Genomic DNA, 22861 nt, shown 5'->3' with positions numbered 1-22861 from the left:
TCAACTTGGAGGCCTCAGGGATGGGGGGAGGGGCTGCTGTCAGAGAATCTTCTGTCTCCAGCTGAGTGCAGGGCGAAGGGAGGGGTCAGGGGTGGGGAGTCATCTACAGTGTCCTGGGAATCCATGGGTGGAGGGGGCTGGGGTCCTCCTGCCTTGTCAGCCTCTCAGCCAGTGGACCGTGGGAGCCCGGGGGGCCCATTGGGACAGCAGGGAGGGGCGTGGGGTGCCTCTGCTCTGACAGCCCTGTTCTGGAGTCTGAACCCCCTCTGGGTGTCTGTCCAGTTCAGGGCAAGCAACCCAGGCCTGGTGTGCCAAATGAAGCCGGGGTGCCCGGCCACGGTCCTTCTGGCCCTCGGCTCCCTCTGTGTCCATGCGAAGTCTCCCACCTGCTTTTGTAGAGCTGTGCCTGTCTTCCTTAGGGGCAAGGGGTAGCTCCTGGAAGCCCCTCTCCAGGGATGGAGGGCCCTGCTCAGGGCAAGTCCTCCTTCAGCGCAGGGGCCTATGACCCCTTCCTCCAGAGCCTTCCCTCTCCTGTGTGTGCATTCCAGCCAGCCTTCCACGCCCGCTCACGCCTGACCTCCATCAGTCCCCTGCACACGGCTCCAGGACCACTCGCTTGGCTGGGTCTTCGGACTGGACCTTTTAGGGTCATCTTGGCTACTCCCCGGCCCGCGGCACGGGCTACCCACTTGGGGCACCGTTGGAAAGGCACACTAACCCAAGCCACCCCCACGCCACGGAGGCAGAAGTCCGGGGATCGTCCCGGCGGAACCGGGCCGGGAAGCCGAGGCCGGGGAGCACGCGGCCCGGGCAGCGTGGACGGCCCGCCCGCCGCGCGCTCCCGGCGCCGCGCCCTCACCCGGGCCGCGCCGGGGGCGCCCCGGGCGGCGGAGGCGGATGTGGGCGGGCGGCCGGGCGGGGCGGCGCGGGGCGGGGAGAGGGCGGGCCGGCGGCGGCGGCGGGCGGCGGCGGCGGAGGCCGGCGGCGGGACCGAGCGCGGCGGGCGGGCGGCCGGCCCAGCGCAGCAGCGCAGTAGCGCAGCCGGAGGACGCGAGCCGGCGGCCGCCACGAGCACCGGGCCCGGCGGCGCGCGAGGCCCGCCCGAGCAGCGCCCGCCCGCCGCGGCCTCCAGCCCGGCCCCGCCCGGCGGGCGCGCGGGGATGCCGAGCGGCGGGCGCCGGAGGCCGCGGCCCGGCTAGGCCCGCGCTCGGCCCGGACGCGGCGCCCGGTGAGTCCCCGCCCGCCGCCCGCCGCCCGCCGCGCACCCGCCCGCCGCCGGGGCCCGGATTTCCTCCCGCGGCCCGGTGCTTTGTTCCCGGCCGGCGGGGCCGGGGCGCGGGCCGCGCGCAGCCGGGGTGGAGGAGCGGAGCAGGAAGTGGCCGAGCGCGGCCTGGGCGGGGAGGGCGCTGGCCGGGCCGGGCCGGGCCGGCGGCGGCGGGGTTGCGGGCCGCGGCCCGGGCCTCCCTCATGACCTTGGGGAAGCGGCTGGTCGGGCGGGCGGGGGCGAGGGCCGAGGCGGGCTGGCCGGCCGCGGCGCACAGTAGGTGCTCAGGGGCGCCTGGGAAAGGCTTGCCCCAGCCCTCGTTCAAGTTTGTGGGTGGGCCTTGGGAAGGAGACCTCCCTTACCCACAGACAAAAAGTTGTACGTGATGGCGAGGTGCCCGGGCCAGCCCACAAAGGACCAGCAACCCTCCTGGGCCCCGGAACTGCTTCCTGACCTGGGTGGGCTCTGGAGGTGCTGCCCACCCCATCCCAGAGGCTGGGGACTGGCAGGGGGCTGGGACTTGCCCCCCAGGCTGGGGGATGGGGGCAACTGGGGAACTTGTCCGGGGGCAGGACTGGTTCCTGCGTATTGCCAGGGTGGGCAGAGTGGGAGGCACGGGCCTGTGCTCCTTAGCCAGAGGGCCCCGCAGCCTTGCTCCAGGCTACCCCTGGCTGCTCTGAGCCCCTGGACCTCGTGAAGGGTGGGGGTGCATTGGTTGGGCTGGGTCCTTGCCCTCTCCCAGCTGAAGGTACAGTTCACGAATCAGTGTTTGGACACAGAGGGAGGGGGCCTCTAAGAGCACAGGCCATTTTTTGGTAAGTTCTGTAAATAATTATGGCAGTAACACTTTATGGTAAAGGAGCTTGCTGTGCGGAAGCCGTGGGAAACGGGGACCCTCTGTCCCCTCAGCCCTGCGCCCAGCGGCGGCTTGCTGTGTTCATTTCTGTGCAGATGCTTACCACCCTGTTCCTGTGCACGGATATATTTTTACACACGGGGCTCGACAGCTGTCTGACTCTGTCAGTGGCAGGCCATGCTTAGGCCAGGGTGGGGGCGGGGGACATCCAGAGGTCTTTGGGTCCAGCCCTCTGCCTCCAGGCCACGCCCACTTGTGTCCCCAGAGGGGCCCCTGCCTGCTGTGCGGGGGCTCAGAGCCCTGTCCTTGGAGGTCTCTTCCTTCCTTGGATCTTGCTTGCTGCCTGTCGCTGCCCCGTGGCCTTCTGAACGTATTGGCTCCTCTCCTCCTGGGGCAGCGGGGTGCGTCTTCCCTGGCCTGGCAGTACACACGGGCAGTGGGGTCCTCCTTCTCTTCTAAATTTAGCCTAGGACCGCCCGTGCAGAGCAACCTTCTCTGGGTCCCAACCCCTGCCTCAGGAGGCCAGTAAGGCCGTTGCCTGAGAATGTCTAGGCAACTGGGAGGGAAGACCCATGCTGGGATCCATTGCAGAGCTCCTCAGGGTTCCTCCTGGCCTGGGATTCCGGGGCACGTGGACGGGGTCTCTCCTGGCCTTTCTGCAGGAGTGCTTGTGTGCAGGGCTAGCAGAGGACTGTGCATAGGAAGAGTGCTTTTTCCCAGAATGCCCAGAATGGGTGAGGTGTGAACTGGGTTTTGAGGGATGCCTAGGAGTTCATCCAGCAGGGCGCGATGGGGAGGCCATTCAGGTTCAGTGGTGAAGTGTGTGTTCAAGACAAGGCCGCTGGTGGGCCGCTGCGAGCCAGCGCCTCTGCATTTGTGCAGAGCACCCCCATGTGTTGCCTCCTGAATGCTGTAATTATGGGCCTGTAACCACCCTGGACTGGGTGCTTCTTACAGACAGGACCCGTCTGAACCTCTCTTTGTCCCCAGGGCCGAGCCTGGCAAAACCAGAGATGCCTGCTCCGTGTTGGCCCAATGAATGAACCAGATTCAGACCAGCAGGGGTGCTGTGGTTTAGGAGGGGCTTGGGGTTTCTTGGGGGGAGGTTTTTTATGTCACCCCGGAGGGCTCTGGGCTCTCATTTGTGCCAGCTGCCTGGTCTGGCCGTACTTGGTTCATGTTTGAATTTCTCTTCTTTCCTAGTCTGGCCCAGGAACCCTGGGCCCTGCTCCGAGAACTCCAGTGCATGGGGGTGGGGGAACAGCACGGGCAGGGAGAACAGGGGCACCCTCACTAGGGGCTTGGGGAGGCCAAGCAGTCAGAGGGGCTGCCTGGAGGAGGTGGCCTCTGCTGGGTTGGCAGGTTGGGGAGGCTGGAATATGCCAGGAGGGCCTTTTGGGGATGGGGGTGATCTGTACAAAGATGTAGGCGCAGGGGGCATCCCATGCTGAGGGCCGGGGGGTCAGAGAGGGGTGGCAGGGGGACTGCGGCCCAGGTGGAGGGGAGGCCTGGCCCCAGAGAATAGTTGGAGTCACGTGAACTTTCAGATGCCATGGTGGAAGCAAGTGGGGGGTGGCGGTGGCTCTGAGGGCTGTGAGCAGGGCAGGCCATGTGGGAAGGGGGACCCCGAATGGGACCCTCAGTGCGGATGGCTTCCCGGGATCACTGCGGGGTTGGGGGGCGGCCCCAAGCTGGACACCACCTCATCCCCTTCCCTTCAATCCTTCCAGAGGCTGGCTACGCCGGCTGGGCTCGGGGAGAGCCCGCCGAGAGGGGACTGTGAGCGGCGCTGGGGCTGCCCCGGCCTGCTGGAACTGGGCACCATGAACGACGTGGCCATCGTGAAGGAGGGCTGGCTGCACAAGAGAGGTCAGTGCCCTCGGGGGCGGGGCGGTGCCGGGGTCCGGAGATGGCCTGCAGGCTTCCCCTTAGGTGGTGTGGGGCCCGTGGGCTGGCTGGCATAGCGGCTGCCTGGCTGGGGCCCTTGGGCGGGAGAGCCACTGCCGCCTCCCTCCCTGCTTTCCTGGAAGGCAGCGAGGACACTGGGGCCCATCCAAGGCCCGGCTCGCTGGCGGCCCGGGGCACTGCCCGAGGGCTCCTGAGGGCAGGGCAGAGTTGCTTGGCCTGGCCTGGTGCCTGCCTCAGGCCTGGGCTGTGGGGTGGGGGGGCCCTGCACCACCCCGGGGCCCAGCTTGGGGCGTGTTTGTGCTGGAGCAGTGAGCTGCCTGAGCTCCGTGCCAGCCCAGCCTCCCCTGTCCGCACTCACAGGGCCCTGCGCCCAGGGAGGGGCTTGGTGGGTCCTGGCGGGGCTGGAGCCGTGGCCTTGTCCCCTGGCTTTGTGGCCTTGCCCACAGCCCCTGCCCCACGGCCCTCTGTTGCTCAGGAATGGGTAGTGGAGGATGGACAGGCCTCAGTCCAGGTGCCCCTGGCAAGTGACTCCCTCCTGCCTCAGGGCGGGGATTAGCTACCCCCCCACTTCCTCTTCCTCCAGACCTGTTCCTTCCCGAAGCTCTGATGACCCCAGCTAGCTAGTTCACCGCGCCTCATGCATGCCCCGCAGCAAATGGCTGGAGGGTGCCCCATCCTCACCCCAGGGCCCCATAGGCTGTTGGGAGGGGGAACCTCCCCTGCGAAGGGAACAGACAGGGAGGTGGGGCAAAAGCGGGTGTCAGGAGACTGGGTTTTGTAGGATGCATAGGAGCTCCCCAGCAGAGAAAGCTGGGAAGCCGCAGGAGCTGCAGTGGAAGGTGAGAAGTGGCAGGAATGAGGGATTGGGAGCTGTAGGGGGCTTGAAGCAGAGGGTCAAGGATGGGGTCAGCTGTGTGTTTCTAGAGCTTCCTTCAGCAGCTGTAGGGAGGACGGTGCTCCAGGACTTGAGACAGAGGTGAGGAGGCTCCAGGGCCTTGTGGTCCGTGGGGAGCCCATCTGCATAGCTTCTCCTAAGCACCCCCGCACCCACCTGCCTTCTAGATCCCCTCCCCTACTGCTCACCTCCTCCTTGCTTCCCCAGGAGTCCTGCTTCCTGCTTGGAGCCCCTTTGCTGGGTCCAGCCCTGTCTGCCTCACCTTACAGCCCGCTTTGATGTCCCCTCCCCCTTCACCTGCCCCCGTGCCTTTCCTCTGTGCCTGGCAGCAGCACGCATCCACAGCCCCCTACCTGAGACGAGTACCCCTTCATCCTTGGCAAACGTTTGTTGACTGACTGTTAGATTAAGGGCTGATGCAGGAGCTGCTTGGGCCTCAGGGCTGCCTAAGGCCCCTGACCCAGTTACTGGGACGTCTACTGGCCAGCCAGGCTGGGGCAGGGGTGCCTTTCTGATACCTGGGTGAATTCCAGGTTGCCACTCAGGGCATGTGCCTTCTGAAGGGTCTGGGGGGTTAGGGTATCAGGCCCAGTGGGGCATCCAGAGAGCTGAGTTTGAATCTGACTTAGCTGCTTCGTCATTGCCAGTCTCTGTCACCGCATCCTTGACCCTCTGCTTCAAGCCCCTACAGCTCCCAATCCCTCATTCCCTTGAGCTCTTTGGGCCCTGGTTTCCCTGCGTACATGATGGGAATGGCGGCGGGGGTGGCCTGGTGACGTTCGGCTTGTGGTTTATCGGGGGCCCTAAGTCAGGGTACGGTCAGCCTCAGCAGCCTCCAGGCCTCGCTGCCTGTCCTCTGCTCCCCTTGGGGAGGTGGGCATCCATCTGTGGAGAGTCACCTTTGGGCTGTTTCCTGGGTGTCGTGATGCTTCATGCTCTGGGCCAGAGCAGCTGCCGTGGGCAGAGGGGGTCCAGCGTGGGTGGTGAGTTCCAGCCCTGCACTGACCTGTTCTGGGGGCCAGGCAAGCCTCTGGGCCTCATGTCCCAGTGTGTCCAGTGGGGAGCTGGTCCCCAGGAGGGCAAGCTGAAGCTGTTCAGGGCTCAGGGTCGCTGGGAGGCAGGCGGGGCAGACAGGGCAGACGGGGGTCCCCAGAGGCGGGTGGGCTTCCCGAGCAGACCTGGGTGTTTTGACCCACGTGTCCCGAGCGATGAGCAGACGCCCCAAGCAGCGAGCAGTGCTGGTGGCCGGTGGGCTCAGCATTGCTCAAAGATTTGCATTTTCAAAGGTTTGGTCCCTTCTGTGCATTCTCCTGATTCTTAAAGGTTGACAAGTTAAAAAAAAAAACAAGCGTTCTCCAGGATGTAGGTCTAGCTGAGCTCAGCCTGTGGCGTCCGGTTTTGTCCCCAGACTGCTCTGTGCTCAGGCCATGGGCTGGGTCTGTGCAGCGGGCCGGGGCGTCCCTGCCCGCTGGCCCTGCTCTTGGAGCACATGACCATATGCGCACCGTCTGCCCAGCCAGGCTTGTGGGGGTTTTCCTGGGGGTCCCTGACCCACGGACAGGCCGGCTGGATCGGGTGGACCAGGTGGACCAGGAGGGGGGAGGAAGGCGGTGAGGAGCTGGGTGGAGGCTGAGAGAGGGGCTCTGAGCCTGGGTGGGGGGGCCTCGGGCAGGCACCCCTGTGCCCGCTCAGGCTGGTTGTCGGCCAGGAGGGACCAGCAGAGGCGCGCACTCAGCTGTCCTCACCGGAATGCGGCGCGGCGGCCGGGCCCCTCTGGGCAGCTGGCCTGTGGGAGTGGGGCTGTTCTGCTCCTGGAACCTGCATGGAAGCGCATCACCAGCGCGGTCTGCGGGCACGTGTGCACCTCAGCGTCCATCCTCCCCCAGCAGAGGGGCAGCGCTGGCCCTGAGTTCCTGGAGCTCCGTGGGCCTGGTGCCTTTCCTTGCATGGGTCCCCCTGTGGTTCCAGGCCAAGCTGCCCTGGCATCTTGGCGGGGGGTGGGCTCCAGGGCTCTGCTTTCTCCCACCGCCCCTCCCTCAGTGGTGGCGAGGTCCTGTTTCCTGCCGTGGCCGTGGCATTGCCTGTGTCCCTCCTGTGGCTCTGAGGTGGGGACACGGTGGTTCCTCCTACTCCATCCCTGGCCCTGTGGTCCCCATGTGGAGGCAGCCTGGGTCCCCTGGGGGGAGGCGGCCGCTTTGCTGAGCAGATTCCAGGGGACAGGCCTGCGGGGCGTGTTTGACGCGCTTCTGAGCACCAGCGGCCCTGGGGTTGCCGCGGAGACCCTGCAGCGTTGTTCGTCTGCCCTGGGGTGGGGGTGGGGGTGCAGGTGCTGCAGTGGCCTCGCCAGGGCGTGGCCTCAGTGGGACCACCTACGGTGGACGTCAGCTCCTCCGACCCTGTGCCCCAGGCTGTAAGGTCAGGGCTGCCCTGGGCCTCCCGTGTGCCTCAGTTTCCCTGACTGTCAGGGGAGGGGTGGCCCCAGCACCCATCCAGGTCACGCTGAGGTGGCTGTGGCTTTGGTCCCGGCAGCCCCCTGGTAGCTCGTGCCATGCTGCGTGTCTGTGAGGGCCGGGGGGCAGCTCGGTGCAAGGGCAGCCAGGCCTGGGACTGGAAGGTATGCTCCAGGGCCTGCTGGCCCGGGTGTGTGGCCGTGACCGTGGCCGCCACCGCGGGGGGCTGTTTCCTGTTTTGTGAGCATGTTGGGTTCTCCGTGCAGAACAAACAACAGAAGAGGAAGCTGGGGTGACGCGCTCAGGGGGTGAGGGGTCACCACCCGCCAACCCTGGGTCCCTTGGCCCGAGCTGGTGGCCCCAGCAGGTGGCTGTGGCATGCTTTCTGGGCAGGGCTGCCCTGCGGTGGGCCGGCCTCCATGAAGGCGGGTGGGGAGGGGCCTCGCTCCCACCAGCTGGCCCTGGACAGAGCAGTGCACTTGATGCAGAAGGGACCCTGAGGCCCGGAACAAGGGGGCCGGAGCACCGTGCCCAGACCCCCACCTGCCGGCAGCTCTCAGGAGAGGCCAGCCTGAGTTGCACCAGGCCCGGTTCCTAGAAGTGCTGTGGGGCGGCGCGGGGTAGGAGCTGGGCCGGCTGCCACTGGCGTCCCTTCTGCCCAGGCACACCCAGCCGGGCTCAGGGCCAGCGGGCCCTCCCGTAACTGGAGCCCGTGGCTGTGGCTCTGTGCCCGCTCGCCGGGGCCACCCCGCAGTGGCTGATGCCTGCCGTTCCTGTCCACTTGCCACGCCCAGCCCCTGCCCAGTGGCCGCACGGCCAGGCCCCCCAGCCCAGATCTGGCTCTGCACAGGCTGGCAGAGGTCCCCGGGATTCCAGGCTGGGGTGGGCCAGGTAGGGCGAGCCACAGGCCAGCTCCTGGGAGCTGCACATCCCCTGCCGGGCCCAGCCCTCACTTTCCTTCTCCCCGCATTCAGGTGTGTGTCTGTAACCGTAAGAAATAGTAGACCCTGTTTCGGGAACGTGAGAATCAATGGCCTGGTTGGGGACGGGTTCCTCTGTGCTGCTTCTGCCAACCCTGGGTGCTCTGAGGTGGGATCTCTGCACTCTGGATTTCGGTTCGCAGATCTCCAGGTGGGTCCCAGGACTGCAGCCCCCTCTCCCCAGGCCTGTACCCCGAGGGGCCATCGGATATGGGGGCAGCTGGTGGACTGATGGGCCTGGGGGCTGCCCGCTCGACCTGCCAGCTCCCTGGGATGCTCGTTGAGGCAGAGGCGTGGCTGTGGCTGCCCTGAGCCCCCCACCACACCCCACACCCAGGTCTTTGAAATACAGCCTCCCCGAACCCCACTGTGGTGAGGCCAGGTGTGTATCAGTTGGAGCTGGCAGGTGACCCAGTAACTGGCTTGTTGAGGAAGACTGGGATTAGGTGGGGGATGGGGGGTGGGCGCACAGGCCCAGGCTGGTGCAGGGAGAGTGGGCAGGGGCATAGCGGAGGGCACCAGGGCAGTGGGGCTGTGGCCTTGCCCGAGGGGGCTCTGGCTGAGCAGTGGTGTGGGTGAGGGGCAGGAGGCTAGCAGTGAGACAGCGGGTGTGGGCACGGGCCATGGGGACCAAGCCACGTGGGCACATCCCAGGGGACGTGGATGTGTGGCAGCCAGGCTGGGACTCCGGGTGGCCTCTCCTGCGTGCAGACGGCGGTGCCCGAGGAGGAGGTGGGGTGCGCGGCAAGGCCGGCGGCCGGGTGGGACGTCTAGGCAGAGATGATCTGCAGGCAGAGTGGGTTTGGACGTGGCGGTTGGTGGGAGGCACTGTCCTGAGGCAGGAGGAAGGCGAGGAGCGGCCCCCAGTGCCTTCCCTGTGCTCCTGAGTCTTCCTGTGTGCATTGGGCCGTGACTTTGGGGGCCTGCCTGCTGGATAGCAGAGCCAAAGACCTGTGAAGGTCTGGGCAGCAGGACCGGCATCTCTGCTCGTCATCTGCGACCTTGAGAGTCCCTACTTGGGCCTCAGTTTCCCCAGGGACCTGGTGGGCATAATGGGCCTTGTCCTCTCTGCCTGCCAGGGGGTCCTTCTGGGAGGGCAGGGCAGGGTGGTGGCCGGGGGAAGGTCCAGCCAGGCTCGAGGGCCATGGTAGGGGAGCGTATGTCCTCCTCCACATGTCACCCCTCTGCTGGGCACGGAGCGGATGCCTCCTCCCAGCCACACCTGCCGTCCGAGCCCTGCCTCCAGGAGGACCCCGTGACTGCTGCCCTCGGAGAGGCTCCGTCTCGAGGAGCAGGTTGGTATAATTCAGCCCCACAGGCCCAGGGCCCTGTCCGAGTGGGGTTGTGAGACCCCCCCTCCCGGTTTCTGGGGCTTCAGGGCTTTGGACCTCAGTCTGTGGCCCAGTATCCTGCTAGGGGGTTGGGGACACGGGACCTGGACTTGTGCACAGGCAGAGGCCTGGCAGGCTGGGCCCCCCCAGATGACCCGTGCCTGCTGCCCGCCCACTGCCTGCCCCCTTCCTGGTGGGCGGCGATGGATGGGCTGCCGTCAGCAGGGCTGTTTGCTCACTGTGCTGGAGAAGGTAAATGGGCGCCCGGCAGCTGTCGGCCCGCGATGGATGTGTTGGCGGCAGGGGACCGCACGGTCGCCGCTGTCAGCTGGCTCCCGCTCCCCGGGCCTGCTGGGGCTTGCTTTGCTGTGGAGAAACAGCTCGGCGCCGCCTGGCACCCTGCCAGCCGCCTGCCACCGCCACCACTGCTGTGGCAAAGTGTTTATCTAGCAGTTTCCCTGGGAACTGGGAACTCGGAGGGAATGTGCACGGAGCTTGGGGCGCGGTGGCTGAGCGAGCTGGGACCCAGGTGTGGTGTGCCGTGTGCTGACACCTGGCAACGTGGAGGGCTCTGGAGCGTCAGGCCTGGGACTGTGGTGGGACCCCCGGCTTGCCCACAGCATGGGTCTCAGCCCCCAGGTCCCGTGGGGTGCCCTGACCATAGCGTGGCTCAGGACACATGCCCGGGAGCCATGGCGGGGGCAAGCCCTCAGCCTCTGCCTGTCTTGTCCCCAGGCCCTCGCCCCGTGGCCCTGTCAGGGTGATGTGGGCTGTGGAAGGCCAGGGTTCCTTATAAGGAACCCCCCTTCCTCTGGGGTCCCCCAGCCTCTTCCTGGGCATGAGCTGGCTCCCAAGATGAGCAGAGATGTTAGAAGGACCCTCCTGGTGGAGGACACATGGGAACATCGAGGGGGCCAGTGCTGGGAGCTGAGGGGCCCTTAGAGAGGCAAGAGGACGTAGGGGAGCTCTGGTCTGGGCAGAATAGGAGCCTGGCTAAGCCTGCATGCCCCCACCTCCACCCCAGCTGGAGCCCTTACTGTGGGTACACGAGTCCCCTTCTCTGGCGGCTGGGCAGGACATGGTCTCCGAGGGGCGGGTGTGGTGCTGCGGGGGGCAGTATGGGTCCCTCCGTGACCCTAGCCCAGGGCTGGGCTTCTGAGAGAACCCTGAGTGGGGAAGGAGATGCTCTCCACCCAGGGACAGACCCTCTGGGTAGGGGTGCCTGCCCCCGGTTTCGCCGTGGCTCCTGTCTGGTGGCGGCAGGTACGGGGTCCTCCTGGCTGGGCTGCTGAGCTGCGTGTAGGGGACTCCGAGGCTGGTGCTGGCCTTGTGCTGAGACCCCGTGTGGGCCTTGGTCTGCAGTGTTTGCACGGGGTGGGGTGGGGTGGGGCGGGCGGAGAGCCGCTCGGGGGTCCTGGGCTTTGGCTGTGAGTGGCAGGGATCAAAGCCATGCCTGAGGCCTGGGTACAGACCACGTCCTGCTGCCCCCCGCGTGGCTGCCAGATCACCCTAGCTGTGAGCAGGCATTTGTCCCCACAGGTGTGGTGGGGACCCCCATTTAGGCTGTCATGTCCTAAAGGGCAGACTCGGGCCCCCCTGTTTGTCACCTGCCCAGAGTGAAGGCTCCGGAGTTCCCGCCAGCAGCACCGGCTAATGTGTGTCCCCACCCAGCGCCCACGGCCCCAGTCCTGTGCATGCCCCACGCGGTCCATCCTATGCCACCCCAAGCCCTGGGAGGGAGCAGGGCTCTGGGGCCCCCATCTGTCTGGGCTGGACTCATTCAGAGGCAGGCCATGGCCCAGGATGCATCTGGCACTGCCTCGGTGCCCAGGTGACCGCCAAGCTGCACCCGCCAGGCAGAAGGGCTGTGTGTGTCTCATAGCTTTGGCCCCGGCCTCCCCACTCCTCAGGGGGTCTGTGTGCCGGGCTGCCCAGGTGGGGGGCTGAGTGAGGCCGCCTTCCCTGGCCCTCCATCCCACCTGGGTGTTGTGTGGCTTTTGGGCTCAGCCATGTGGGGCACAGGCGGCGGGCAGCTGGGGACCGACTATGGCCCTGTTCAGTGCCCTGGGGCTGGGGGCTGGTGGAGGGCCCAGCAGAGTCAGACCTTGTCCGGGGCTCAGCCAGGTCAGGTGCCTGCCCCTCTGCTTCTTCTCTGTCAGTGTTGCTCCCTTGCCCCCCCCCCCCCCGTTCTGGGTTCCAGAACCTTCCTAGCCCTGGAGTGGGGTAGGGGGTGAAGGCTACTAGACCACAGGTGCAGGGCCAAGTGGCCGGGGTGAGTCCTGGGTACTTAGCAGCACTGGCACCCCTGTTTCTGGGATCAGGGACCCATTGGGGAAACTGAGGTCCGCTCTGGCGTGTGGGTGCTGGTGAGCAGCTGCACACGTGCCGACTGCAGGCACAGGGCACAGTGCTGGGGGGCCGTGCCGGGCGCGGTGGGGGCTGGTGGCAGTTGGTGAATCAAGATGGATTTTCGGGGCTGCGCGGGCGAGGCGCTCATCAGTCTCCCCGCTCAGTTAGCATCCTGGGGAGCGGCAGCTGGCGGGATGGGAGGCACTCCATCAGGGGCCGACAGCTCCAGACTGGCGCGCAGGCGGGTGGGAGCGAGCGGCCCGGGACGGCACGGGTGGTGGGCTACGCGCAGCCCCCGGAGCCTACTCTGCTTGCGCCCACCCGCTGCACTGGCGGGGAAGGGGTATCTGTGGGGGACTCCCAGCCACCAGGGGCACGAGCAGTGTCCACACGAGGCCTGACCGCAGCCTTCCCAGCCCACCGTCTTCATGGGCTGAGGCGGCTCGGCGGAACTGGGCGGAGATCCTGCTAAATGCTGTTGGGGCACAGGGCAGGTCACTGGCCATCGCTCAGGTCCTCCCTGTGCCGCCAGTGTTGGACCTGGAGGTGACCCCCCCATCCGCCTGCAGCCTGGCAAGCCCCCCACCGGCCGGTGGACAGGAGTGGAGCAGAGGGAGGGCTGGCTCTATGGCCACACCCAGAGGTCCTTGGTGGGTGGGGAGGGGCTGGGCAGGGAGGGGCGGGGAGCACAGTGGAGGTGCCCAGTCCTGGATGGGTGGGACCTTTGCTCCTCCCCCTCCCCTGGGGCTTAGCTGGGAGGGAAAGGTGGGGCCCAGAGCTTGCGGACCCCAGCCCCACCCCTCACCCCCCGACCTGCTGCCCAGTGGCCCCTGTGATAAAGCAGTTGTCTAATTAGTAAGTTCTCCGTTGTTGTTCAAACTCCTTGCTCGGCAAAATGTAAATGAAACATTTTTTTCTGGGTGTCAGTATGAAAAATGACAGTCGCTCGGATATCGCAGAGGACATCTGCTCTGCTTAAGTGTGAACGCTTGTTTATGGCTGATGTGGCAAAACTTTGGGGAAAACTTCCCCGCCGTGTACCTGGGTAACCCATCGTGGGCTGCAGGGGTCAAGGGTGGTAGGTCGTAACCCGAGGACCTCACAGACACCTCCTGGGTCTGGCTTCACCGTGGGGCCCTGGACAGGGAGTGCTGTCACATGGACAGTGAGAGGCTGTCCCAGTGCCCAACCTGGGGGGTTGGGCCCTCAGTCTCACTCACTATCCTCTCAGTGCCGCACACCAGGCTCCAGCCTGCAGGCTGTGGGCCAGCTGTGGTGGACAGTCCACTGGCCACGGTCACTGTAGTAACTGGCTGGCCCCAGGTGGGTGGGGAGAGCTCAGCCCTGATACCCTGGTGGGTGGCCTCCCAGCCATGCTGGGAGTGAGGGGCAGGGGACAGGGTCCCAGGGTTAGCGTGTCCTGTCTGCTCGGGTGCAGCGAGCTTCCAGCCTGCCGCAGGGACAGAGTTTCTGTGAGGAGGTGGAAGCAGGTCCAGTGGCCGTGGCCCCTCACTGCCCATATGTCCGCAGGGGAGTACATCAAAACCTGGCGGCCCCGCTACTTCCTCCTCAAGAATGACGGCACCTTCATCGGCTACAAGGAGCGGCCCCAGGATGTCGAGCAGCGAGAGTCCCCTCTCAACAACTTCTCTGTGGCTCGTAAGTGCCTGTGGTCACGCTGGGGCTGCAGCCGGGTACTGCTGGGCGCAGGGGGCCAGCCCTGGCTGGACAGGTGGGCAGGGTGCCAGAAGTCCTCTGTGCCTGGCAGCCCCCATGCTGACATCCCCCAGGCCTCCATGTTTGGGGCCAGCAGCAGCCAGGGACAAGGTGGGGCAGGGCTGGCTCTGAGTAACCGTGAGAACTGGTGAGTGGCTGGTTCTGGCTGGTGGGAGCTTTTGGTGCTGAGTCCCAAGGCTGGCAACCCTGGGGCTAGGGAGACCTGGCCATGGAGCTGGGCTGCCAGGGGGCAGGGGGGAGGATGCTGAGCCAGGCAGGCCTTCCAGCCTGGTCTCTGTTTCTGGTCTAGCTGCTCTGGAACCTGACTCTGCACTGGGGCTGCCCAGGACACAGGCCTGGTGGGGGCAGGAGGGTGAGGGAGGGGCTCATGAGTGGACAGGCCTCCTGGGTCCCTCTCGGGATACCCTCAGGTACAGAGCGCGGTGCCTGCTGTGGGGGTCTGGGCTCCTGCACACATCTCCACTCTCTGGCTCGCTCTGCTTTCCCTGCTGTTCAGCCTGGGAGCCTGGGGTCCTCTGGCTCTCCGCATCACCTGGGGCAGGTTCCGGTCCAGGGTCTCAGGAGGAGGTAGCGTGGACTGACGGGGCTGGGGGCGCTCCTGGACCTTGGCTGTCCTGCCCACCCTCCCAATATACCCGGCACTGTGCTGCAGGGGCAAGGGGCATGGCCAGTATACCCTGGCCTGAGGGCTTCTGTCAGGGAGGTTCCAGCCTGGGGGTCTCCCAGGGAGGCTTCACCGTGACCTGGGTCCAACGAGTTCTGATTCCCTCCTTGCCCCCCAGCCTCAAGCTTCCATAAGGCAGCTGTTTGAGTAGAGATCCCAGGGTGAAGGAAGACCAAGTAGGCAGGCACCATCGTCCCCTGTAGCCTGGTGGCCATGTGGGCTCCCCCTGGTGCCTCCTTGGCTGGGGCTGGGTGGGGCTTCAGGGTTCCGGAAGGAGGCTTGGCTGGGGTGGGTGCCACCTTGTTGGCAGGGGCGTGGGGACCCTTAGGAATGTTCTGTATAGGCACAGTGCAGAGGGGATGAGGGGGCTCTGCAGAGGTTCACAGGCTCCAGAGGGCTGCCTGAGCAGGGGGGGAGGGGCTGGGTCCTTGAAACCAGGCCATAGGCCAGCTGAGCTCCAGCCAAGGCACAGAGCCATGGGACAGGGAGGTAGCTGGGCTGGGGCCTCTGCGGCCAGGGGCCTTTCCTTGGGGATGGATTCCGGGTCAGGGGACAAGAAGTCAGGGTCTGAGATGGGTGCCAGGCACCTAGGTCCTGGGAAAACCTGGTCTCTGATGAGCGAGTAGGAGGTGGGTGTGCAGGACGGAGAAGACCAGCCACAGGGTTTTCTGTCCCCCACCCCCTGTTGACACAGGCCACCCTCCCCATAAGGCTGGCCCCAAACCCCCTCCTGGCTTCCAGCCCTGATGGACCACTGCCTTACACCCTGCTGAGCCCAGTTAGGGCTCAGACACTGGAATGTTGGAAACCCTTGTACTGGCCCTGGGCCCCCTCTCCGCTCTCACAGGCTGGGCCAGTATTGGCCTAGAATTTCTCAGCAGCACCCCCGACTGCCTCACCCCTCTGGGGCCTGGTGCATCCCCACAGTCCCTGGGCTCCTGGTGTGTGCACGCATTCCAGGTGTGTGTGAGTGCGCCTGTTGTGTGCATGCTCCCGGTGTGAGTGTGCTATAGGTGTGTGCGTGCCCTAGGTGTGTGTTTGTGCTCCCGGTGTGAGTGCTCCCGGTGTGCACGCATTCCAGGTCTGCCCGTGCTCCCAGTGTGCACGCATTCCAGGTCTGCCCGTGCTCCCAGTGTGCATGCATTCCTGGCGTGTGCGTGCCCCTGGTGTGTGTATGCATGTTCCTGCTATGCATCTGGAACCCCCAGCCTCTGGGGGAGGGGTGCCATCAGTGTGGGGTGGGTACAGCCCGAGCAGCCTCCAGGGTGGGTCATGTCCTCCAGCCCCCTGCCAGGACAGTTGGCGTCTCTGAAGGCTGAGTCACCACCAGCCTTTACCCTGGGATTGGCCCTGCCTTGAGGGGGCAGGGGGCCGGCAGTCAGTGCCGGGAAGATGGCAGGAGGTTCCCGCTCAGGGGCCAGCTGCTTTCCCTCCTGCCGGCCCCTCCGTTGGGCACCCATATGCCTCACCGTCTGGCCAGTCGAGCTGTGGCCTGGCCTGCAGCCTGGGCTCAGAGACTGAAGGACCAAAGATGATGGCAGGCGGCTGAGCTGACCCAGCCTCAGCCGTCCCCACGGGGGCACCTCACTGCTCCAGAGCTCGGTGTCTAGGCTGGAATAGGGGTCCAGCCCCATTTTACAGGGAGGGGAGCCAAGGCTTGGAGTGGATACGGGAGAGGGCCTCCCGTGACCCAGTGGTGGGGTCCTGGGGGTGGGGGCAGGTGGGCCATGTGGGTGGGGGTGTGTGCACTCACCTGCCTGCCCTGCCCCCAGAATGTCAGCTGATGAAGACGGAGCGGCCCCGGCCCAACACCTTCATCATCCGCTGCCTGCAGTGGACCACGGTGATCGAGCGCACCTTCCACGTGGAGACACCCGAGGAGCGGTACGGGATGGAGACGTGGGGACGGGCGGGGTGCCAGGGCCCTCTGCTCCCTGGTGGAGGGCACACCACCCTGTGGGGAGCTAGGCTTGGTGTCCCCAGTGCCCAGGCCCGCGTCACGGGGCCTGACCTGCTGGCCCTGCAGGGAGGAGTGGACAACTGCCATCCAGACGGTGGCCGACGGGCTCAAGAGGCAGGAGGAAGAGATGATGGACTTCCGGTCGGGCTCACCGAGCGACAACTCCGGCGCCGAGGAGATGGAGGTGTCCCTGGCCAAGCCCAAGCACCGTGTGGTGAGGCCCTCCCCCAGCTTGGAGGGGCCTGTTGGTCCCAGTGTGGCCACGGGGAGCCCTGTGTGGGAAGTGAGGCAGGGAGGCGGGATTCCGGGGGGCGCTGGGGTCCCCCTGACCCCAGGTGCCGGCCCGCTGCCCTGCAGACCATGAACGAGTTTGAGTACTTGAAGCTGCTGGGCAAGGGCACGTTTGGGAAGGTGATTCTGGTGAAGGAGAAGGCCACGGGCCGCTACTACGCCATGAAGATCCTGAAGAAGGAGGTCATTGTGGCCAAGGTAGGGCACAGGGCCGGGGCCTGGCTGGGGGCAAGCGGGGAGGCAGGCAGCTCACCTGGCCCTGTCTTCTAGGACGAGGTTGCCCACACGCTCACGGAGAACCGTGTTCTGCAGAACTCGAGGCATCCCTTCCTGACGGTGAGCCCTGGAGGCCCCGCGAGCCCGTCTCCCACGGACCAGGGCTGGTGGGCTTCAGAGTTCAGCTGAGGGTGGGCACACCTCCGAGGAGGGCCGGGGGTGGAGGCGCCTGATGTTGGGAGGGGGTGAGGGCTTGTTTACTTCCCCTGGTGCACTCAGGGTGGGTGCCCTGAGTGTTTCTCTGCTCTGCCTGAGGCCCTGGGAGTCCCCCAAGCCCCCATGCCAACACTTCTGCACACCACCTTCCGGCTGCTTCCCCTTTGAGGCACGAGTGTGCAGGGTCCCTGTCCTGGGGGATACTCAGCCCAGGAGGGGTGTATGGAAAACCGTTAGCCTTCGTGAGCATCCCGGGCTCAGCCGGCTCCTGGGAGGTGTGGTAAGAGCTGGTCCGCGTGGAGTGGACAGGCTGCCACCCCCCACCCGGGCTCTCCCTGGGGACCCCCCCCCCCGGGCCCTGTTATCTTCTGCTCAGCATGGTGTCCTCATCCTAGGAGACTGCCCGGGTCAAAGCAGGGGCAGAGCAGAGAAGGCCTGTCCTTCTCTAAAGTGTCTATTCCTTAAAATAGTTTCTTATGAGAAGTGACCGACATTTTTAAAAGGTCTCTTTTTTTTTTTTTTTTTGCCCAGACTCATTCATTATGGTGGTTTTATCTCATTTGCATCAGCTTGCCCCTCTTCCTCGTGTCCAGGCTGTGTGTCCTTCCCTCCCCCTCATTGCACTCCCATGGCCACAGCACCGCTGTCACACACCACAGCGACGCCGGGGTCTGCGCATGCCAGCCCCTGACCCTCTGCCCTGGCAAAGGCATCTCCCTCCTGGGGATTCTCCACGGGGAAGGGGGTCATGTGGCGTGGCCGGTCCTCTCTGCCTGAGGTCTGTAGCTGGCCTCTTGTCCCGTGTTTTCCATGAACGGGGCTCATCCCTGGCTGCTAGGTTAGTTCCAGGATCAGTCACTTGTGGGGACGACTCGGTCATTGGGCCTTTCCTTTTAGAGCCAGGCTGCCTGTGGTGTGAGGTAGGAAGGTGGCCGGGAAGCTCTGCCCTGGGCATGTTCTCCCCTTGCCAAGGGTTCTCCCAGCTGCTGCCCTGCCTCCCATCCTGGGGGCCCAGAGCCTGGAGGGAAAGCTTCCACAAAGTCAGCAGAACCTGCCAGCTTCTGTGGTCCAAACTGGCCTGAGACTTGGTACAGAGCCCATGTTGCACATTCTTCAAGAATGGCCTGTGGGCATCAGGGCTCCTGCTGGGTCCAGGGCCCATGGTACCAGCTCTGCTTCCCTTGTAGGCCCTGAAGTACTCCTTTCAGACCCACGACCGCCTCTGCTTCGTCATGGAGTACGCCAACGGGGGTGAGGTAGGGTGGCTGTGTGGCCCGTGTGGGGCTGGCCTTCCCTGAGCCTTGGGTGTCCGCTCCCCAGCGCAGGGGCTGTGTGGTGCCCGGCCCGCAGGGTCTCAGGTACGGGGTGGGGGGTAGTTTCCTGTGGCCCGCGTTGCCTCACACCCCTGCCCCGCAGCTCTTCTTCCACCTGTCCCGGGAGCGCGTGTTCCCTGAGGACCGGGCCCGCTTCTACGGTGCCGAGATCGTGTCTGCCTTGGACTACCTGCACTCGGAGAAGAACGTGGTTTACCGCGACCTCAAGGTGGGTGGGTGGGAGCGGCAGGGGCTGCAGGGTGGTGGGGCAGGCTGGCGCTGACCTGAAGGCCACGCCCCACAGCTGGAGAACCTCATGCTGGATAAGGACGGGCACATCAAGATCACGGACTTTGGCCTGTGCAAGGAGGGCATCAAGGACGGGGCCACCATGAAGACCTTCTGCGGGACGCCCGAGTACCTGGCCCCCGAGGTGCGCCCCTACTGTATCCCCCGGGCGTCCTGGGACCCCATGGCCCCGGGCGGCCCGTGACCCCATGCCCCTGTGCCCGCAGGTGCTGGAGGACAATGACTACGGCCGGGCGGTGGACTGGTGGGGGCTGGGCGTGGTCATGTACGAGATGCTGTGTGGCCGGCTGCCCTTCTACAACCAGGACCACGAGAAGCTCTTCGAACTCATCCTCATGGAGGAGCTCCGCTTCCCGCGCACGCTCAGCCCTGAGGCCAAGTCCCTGCTCTCGGGGCTGCTCAAGAAGGACCCCAAGCAGAGGTGAGCCACACAAGCCCCCATCCCCCAGTTTCCCCTTGGGACAGTGATGCAGCTTCCAGGCCACAGCGATGGCTGATGTATGACGTCCTCTGCCAGGGCTGGCTGAGGCCAGACGGGCATCTTGACCCCAGCCTTGCAGCCTCTCTCACTTGCTTGGAAGGTGTGAGACCCCTTCCATGCCGGCAGCATCTGTCTTCCCCAGTGTCCTGCAGGAGCCGGGGCATGGCCCTTGGCACGGTGCTGTCCTCAGCCCCCCAGAGGGGCTGCACCACCCACAGCGCCCCAGGACCGTGCGGTCACCCTCGCACTGTGCTCCCCCCGCACTGCCCCCCACTGCGTGGAGACCCCCAGCGGGAGGAGCGCCCGGTGGGGGCCCGGGGCCTGAGCCGGGCTGGTGGCAGCACCTGCCATGTTCCCGCAGGCTCGGAGGGGGCTCAGACGACGCCAAGGAGATCATGCAGCACCGCTTCTTCGCTAGCATCGTGTGGCAGGACGTGTATGAGAAGAAGGTGTGTACACTCACCCGTCCACACCCATCACTGTCCCTGCCCTCTCCCCGCGGCCCTTCCCCAGGCTCACAGGGTCTGCACTGCAGGATCTCCTCCTGAGCTCTGTGCACGGACCTCCCTCCGTCCAAGCCTCGGGAGGAGCTACGTAGGCATGGACTCCCCAGACAGGGCACCGTGTGCCCGACACTGCCTGCTGAAGCCTGGCAGTGCAGTGGGGGCACTAGTCCCGCTCTCCCACTCCCTCCCTCAGACCTCAGTGCCTCCTGCTGCAGGGAGAGCCCAGGCCTGCTGTCGGAGCGCACAGGGCTATGCAGGCCCGGGGCACAGCACCTGCTTGTCTGGTGCAGGAGGGAGGCCCTCCCAGGAGTGAGGCCTGCATACATCCCTCTGCCCTTTGCCCTTGGAGGGATGTGGGAGTGCCAGGTCCAGACTGGTGGGGTGGCCCAGCAGGCTCAGGAAGGCTGTACCAAGGTGTGCAGGGCACCCTGTCACCGAACAGACTTCCACCTGGTTTCCATCCTGCCCTCCCCGTGCATGCCCATTGCCAGCCACACGCTGCTGGCTGGGCCTCTGTCCTGCCTGCAAGATGGGGAACCCCCGCTCTGCCCAGCTCCTGTCCACTTCCCTGCCCGCCGAGAGCCCAGCTGCTGCCCAGCCTTGACCAGAGACCTTCCTAGCTCATGAGGGGCAGCCCTGGAGTAGATAGGGGCAGTGCTTGCCTGTAGGGCCCTCCCTCCATGGGCCCGTCCCCTACACTATAGGCCTCGCATCTGCAGCCTGACTCCGCTGGCTGCGCTCTTGTCCTTGCACCGCAAATGAGGCCAGCCAGGCCTTGCGCTCAGGACTTGTCCCTTCCCTGTTCTGCAGAGAAGAAGGCCTGGTCTCCTCTTCTGGTGGGAAGTTGGGCAGGGAGGGCCCTGGGAGCCCTGTGTGGGTTTGGAGCCTGTCAAGTTCACCTCGTACTCCAGCACTATCTGGCTGCTACTTGTGTCCTCTCCTCCCCCCGCCAAGCCACTGCATGGGACTACTACTCGCTGGCCCTGGTGGGGATGGGACTGTCCCTTTATCATAAATTATCAAAGTGGAAGCCCCTGGCAGCTGGGCTGAGTGGCACCTGAGGAAGGGGCTGGGAGCCCACCCTATCCATCCTGTCCCGTGGCATCCCTCTTCATCTCCTTCCTAGTTCATAAGAGAACCAGAAAGAAAGTGAAGTAGGCTAGAAAAGGGAATGGACTTGTCTCCTTCTGCCTGGGGCCCTAGGGCCCTGCAGAGCTGGTCAGCTGTGGGGGCCACTGTGAGCATGGCCCGGTCTGCCCTGGGGGAGGGGCACGTCTGCAGGGCTCCAGGCCACCACCCTCCCTTGTGTGTCTCCCTGCTGGAGCCCTGTTCCATGGCCTCCATGTAGCCTGGAGACGGGAGGCATTTCCTTTGGGGGGAGGCCTCAGGTCCTAGGGGCCATGCAGAGTGCAGCCTGTCACCTGCCTCCCTCCCCCCTTTGTCCCCTACAGCTCAGTCCACCCTTCAAGCCCCAGGTCACATCAGAGACAGACACCAGGTATTTTGATGAGGAGTTCACGGCTCAGATGATCACCATCACGCCACCCGACCAAGGTGAGGGGGCCACCTCCCTGCCCACCCCCAAGCCTGCTTCTTCCTTTCTCTCCAGAAGCCTGCAGTGCTCCCTTGTGGGAGGGTGGTGATGGTGGGGGCGGGAGGGCGCCGTTTGGCCCTGGCAGTGAGAGGGTCTGGGAGGTAAGCCGTGGGGCCTGCCTCAGCTTCTCTGGATGCACAGTAGCCGCTCCCAGTGCTGGGGTCTGAGCAAATGTCCCACCCACCCGGCTGCAGGTGACAACATGGAGGGTGAGGACAGCGAGCGGAGGCCCCACTTCCCGCAGTTCTCCTACTCGGCCAGCGGCACAGCCTGAGGAAGGCCAGCGGGCCGCGCCGCTCCTGACGGCGGCTTCGGGGGACGGGGAGGACGCCCCGCAGGACGATTTGTGTTCCGTCTTTCTTTCCGGATGTGTTTGGGAGGAGCCATGCCGCTCCTCTGGGCTGGGACGGGAAGACCTTTCGTGCCGTGGCCAGGCGGCCCACCGTGAAGGGGTCACCCTCCCTGTCAGCCGGGCCAAAGGAAAGGTGGCCTGCAGGCTTTTTTAATTTATTTCATCTAGGTCTCCAGACATGGCCTTGGCCGTCAGAACGATTAGGTTCACATAGGAAAAGGTTGAGGACCTTATGCAGCCACGTGCAATTGGGGGTCCGGGTGCGCCCTGCCTGTGGCCCCTCCGTCCCTCCCGCCAGCTGTCTCTGCCCAGCCTGGGGGCACCAGCAGCAACCTGGTTATGGCACGCTGGCCTGGTCCCCTCCCTGGGGCAGGCCAGGCCGGGCTTGCCCGAGAGGCAGAGGAAGGAGGTTGCAATCCGTTGCTGTGTATTATGCTGTTCACATGCATTTTGGGGTTTTTTAATCATAGTGACAAGAAAGCCCCTCCCTCCCACCCTTTTGTCCCTTCGGGCCGTCTCACTTCGATGGTGTCCCCAGGTAGCACTCGTCCTTTGGAGCAGCTTCACTGGCCCGCCATGCGCCCAGCGCCCTCCAGAGGGGCCTTCAGGGCACCCAGACGCCATGCTGCACCAGGGCGCTTTTTACATCCAACTTTACTATTTTTACTATTATGAGACTTTCCCTCCAAATTCAATAAACACTGCTTTTCAACTCGGTGGCTTGTTTTGGTGGGTGGCAGGTGAAGAGCATGTGGGCTGGTCGGTGTGTGTGGCGGGGGAGCCCTGATTGGCCTGCCCGAGGGAGGACGGCCATCCCTGGCAGGGCTCAGGGAGCGGGGGGATGCCCAGGCTGTCCACACGCCCAGCCAGGTCACCCCCTCACAGCCCAGGAGCCCTGGGGGAGGTCACACAGAGTCTGGGACTGCGGCGGGGAGGGGCGCAGGCAGCGGAGACCCAGCCGCCCAGCGGGACGCGCTGCCGGCGCCCCCTGGTGGATGCTGGTGGCCGCTTGCTCGGCGCGCAGGAGCCCCCTGCCCAGCAAGCCACGGTGGAGGAAGTCTGGGAGCCTTGGCTTCCTCATCTCCCCCGTGGACTCACTCCTGCAGGTGTGGCCAGGGTGCCGGACGTTTATGGGTGCTGGGGCATGGGCCTGGAGGCTGGGGTGGGGGCACATCTGGAGCAGCCCCCG

General features: G+C 65.4%; 1 protein-coding gene across 2 annotated transcripts; it reads left to right on the top strand.

Moving 5' to 3' along the window:
- Positions 1–979: 979 nt before the first annotated feature.
- On the top strand, positions 980–22384 carry AKT1 (AKT serine/threonine kinase 1). 2 transcript variants are annotated; one of them, XM_087856300.1, is made up of 14 exons: positions 980–1228; positions 3851–3989; positions 13564–13692; positions 16207–16318; positions 16461–16608; positions 16752–16883; positions 16956–17021; positions 18305–18373; positions 18534–18659; positions 18735–18863; positions 18946–19160; positions 19582–19669; positions 21178–21280; positions 21515–22384. In XM_087856300.1, exons 2-14 carry the CDS (start codon positions 3944–3946, stop codon positions 21592–21594), a joined length of 1443 nt encoding a protein of 480 aa, XP_087712426.1. In that variant the 5' UTR covers positions 980–1228; positions 3851–3943; the 3' UTR covers positions 21595–22384. The 2 variants fall into 2 exon arrangements, with proteins under 2 accessions (XP_087712426.1, XP_087712425.1); XM_087856299.1 differs by lacking the exons at positions 980–1228; positions 3851–3989 and adding an exon at positions 9112–9648.
- Positions 22385–22861: the final 477 nt, after the last annotated feature.

Source organism: Ursus americanus, chromosome 26 (assembly GCF_024610735.1).
Source record: "Ursus americanus isolate L20-20 chromosome 26, mUrsAme1.1.p, whole genome shotgun sequence".
In the NCBI taxonomy this organism is placed as follows: domain Eukaryota; kingdom Metazoa; phylum Chordata; class Mammalia; order Carnivora; family Ursidae; genus Ursus; species Ursus americanus.
This window is presented reverse-complemented; position numbering and strand designations above follow the sequence as displayed.

Excerpts from the sequence above, each read along its gene's own strand:
- AKT1 (XM_087856299.1), top strand. The coding sequence starts at position 9,498 with ATGGTAGGGGAGCGTATGTCCTCCTCCACATGTCACCCCTCTGCTGGG. Across the intron at positions 13,693-16,206 it reads CAACAACTTCTCTGTGGCTC|AATGTCAGCTGATGAAGACG; the intron begins GTAAGTGCCTGT and ends CCCTGCCCCCAG. Across the intron at positions 19,161-19,581 it reads AAGAAGGACCCCAAGCAGAG|GCTCGGAGGGGGCTCAGACG; the intron begins GTGAGCCACACA and ends ATGTTCCCGCAG.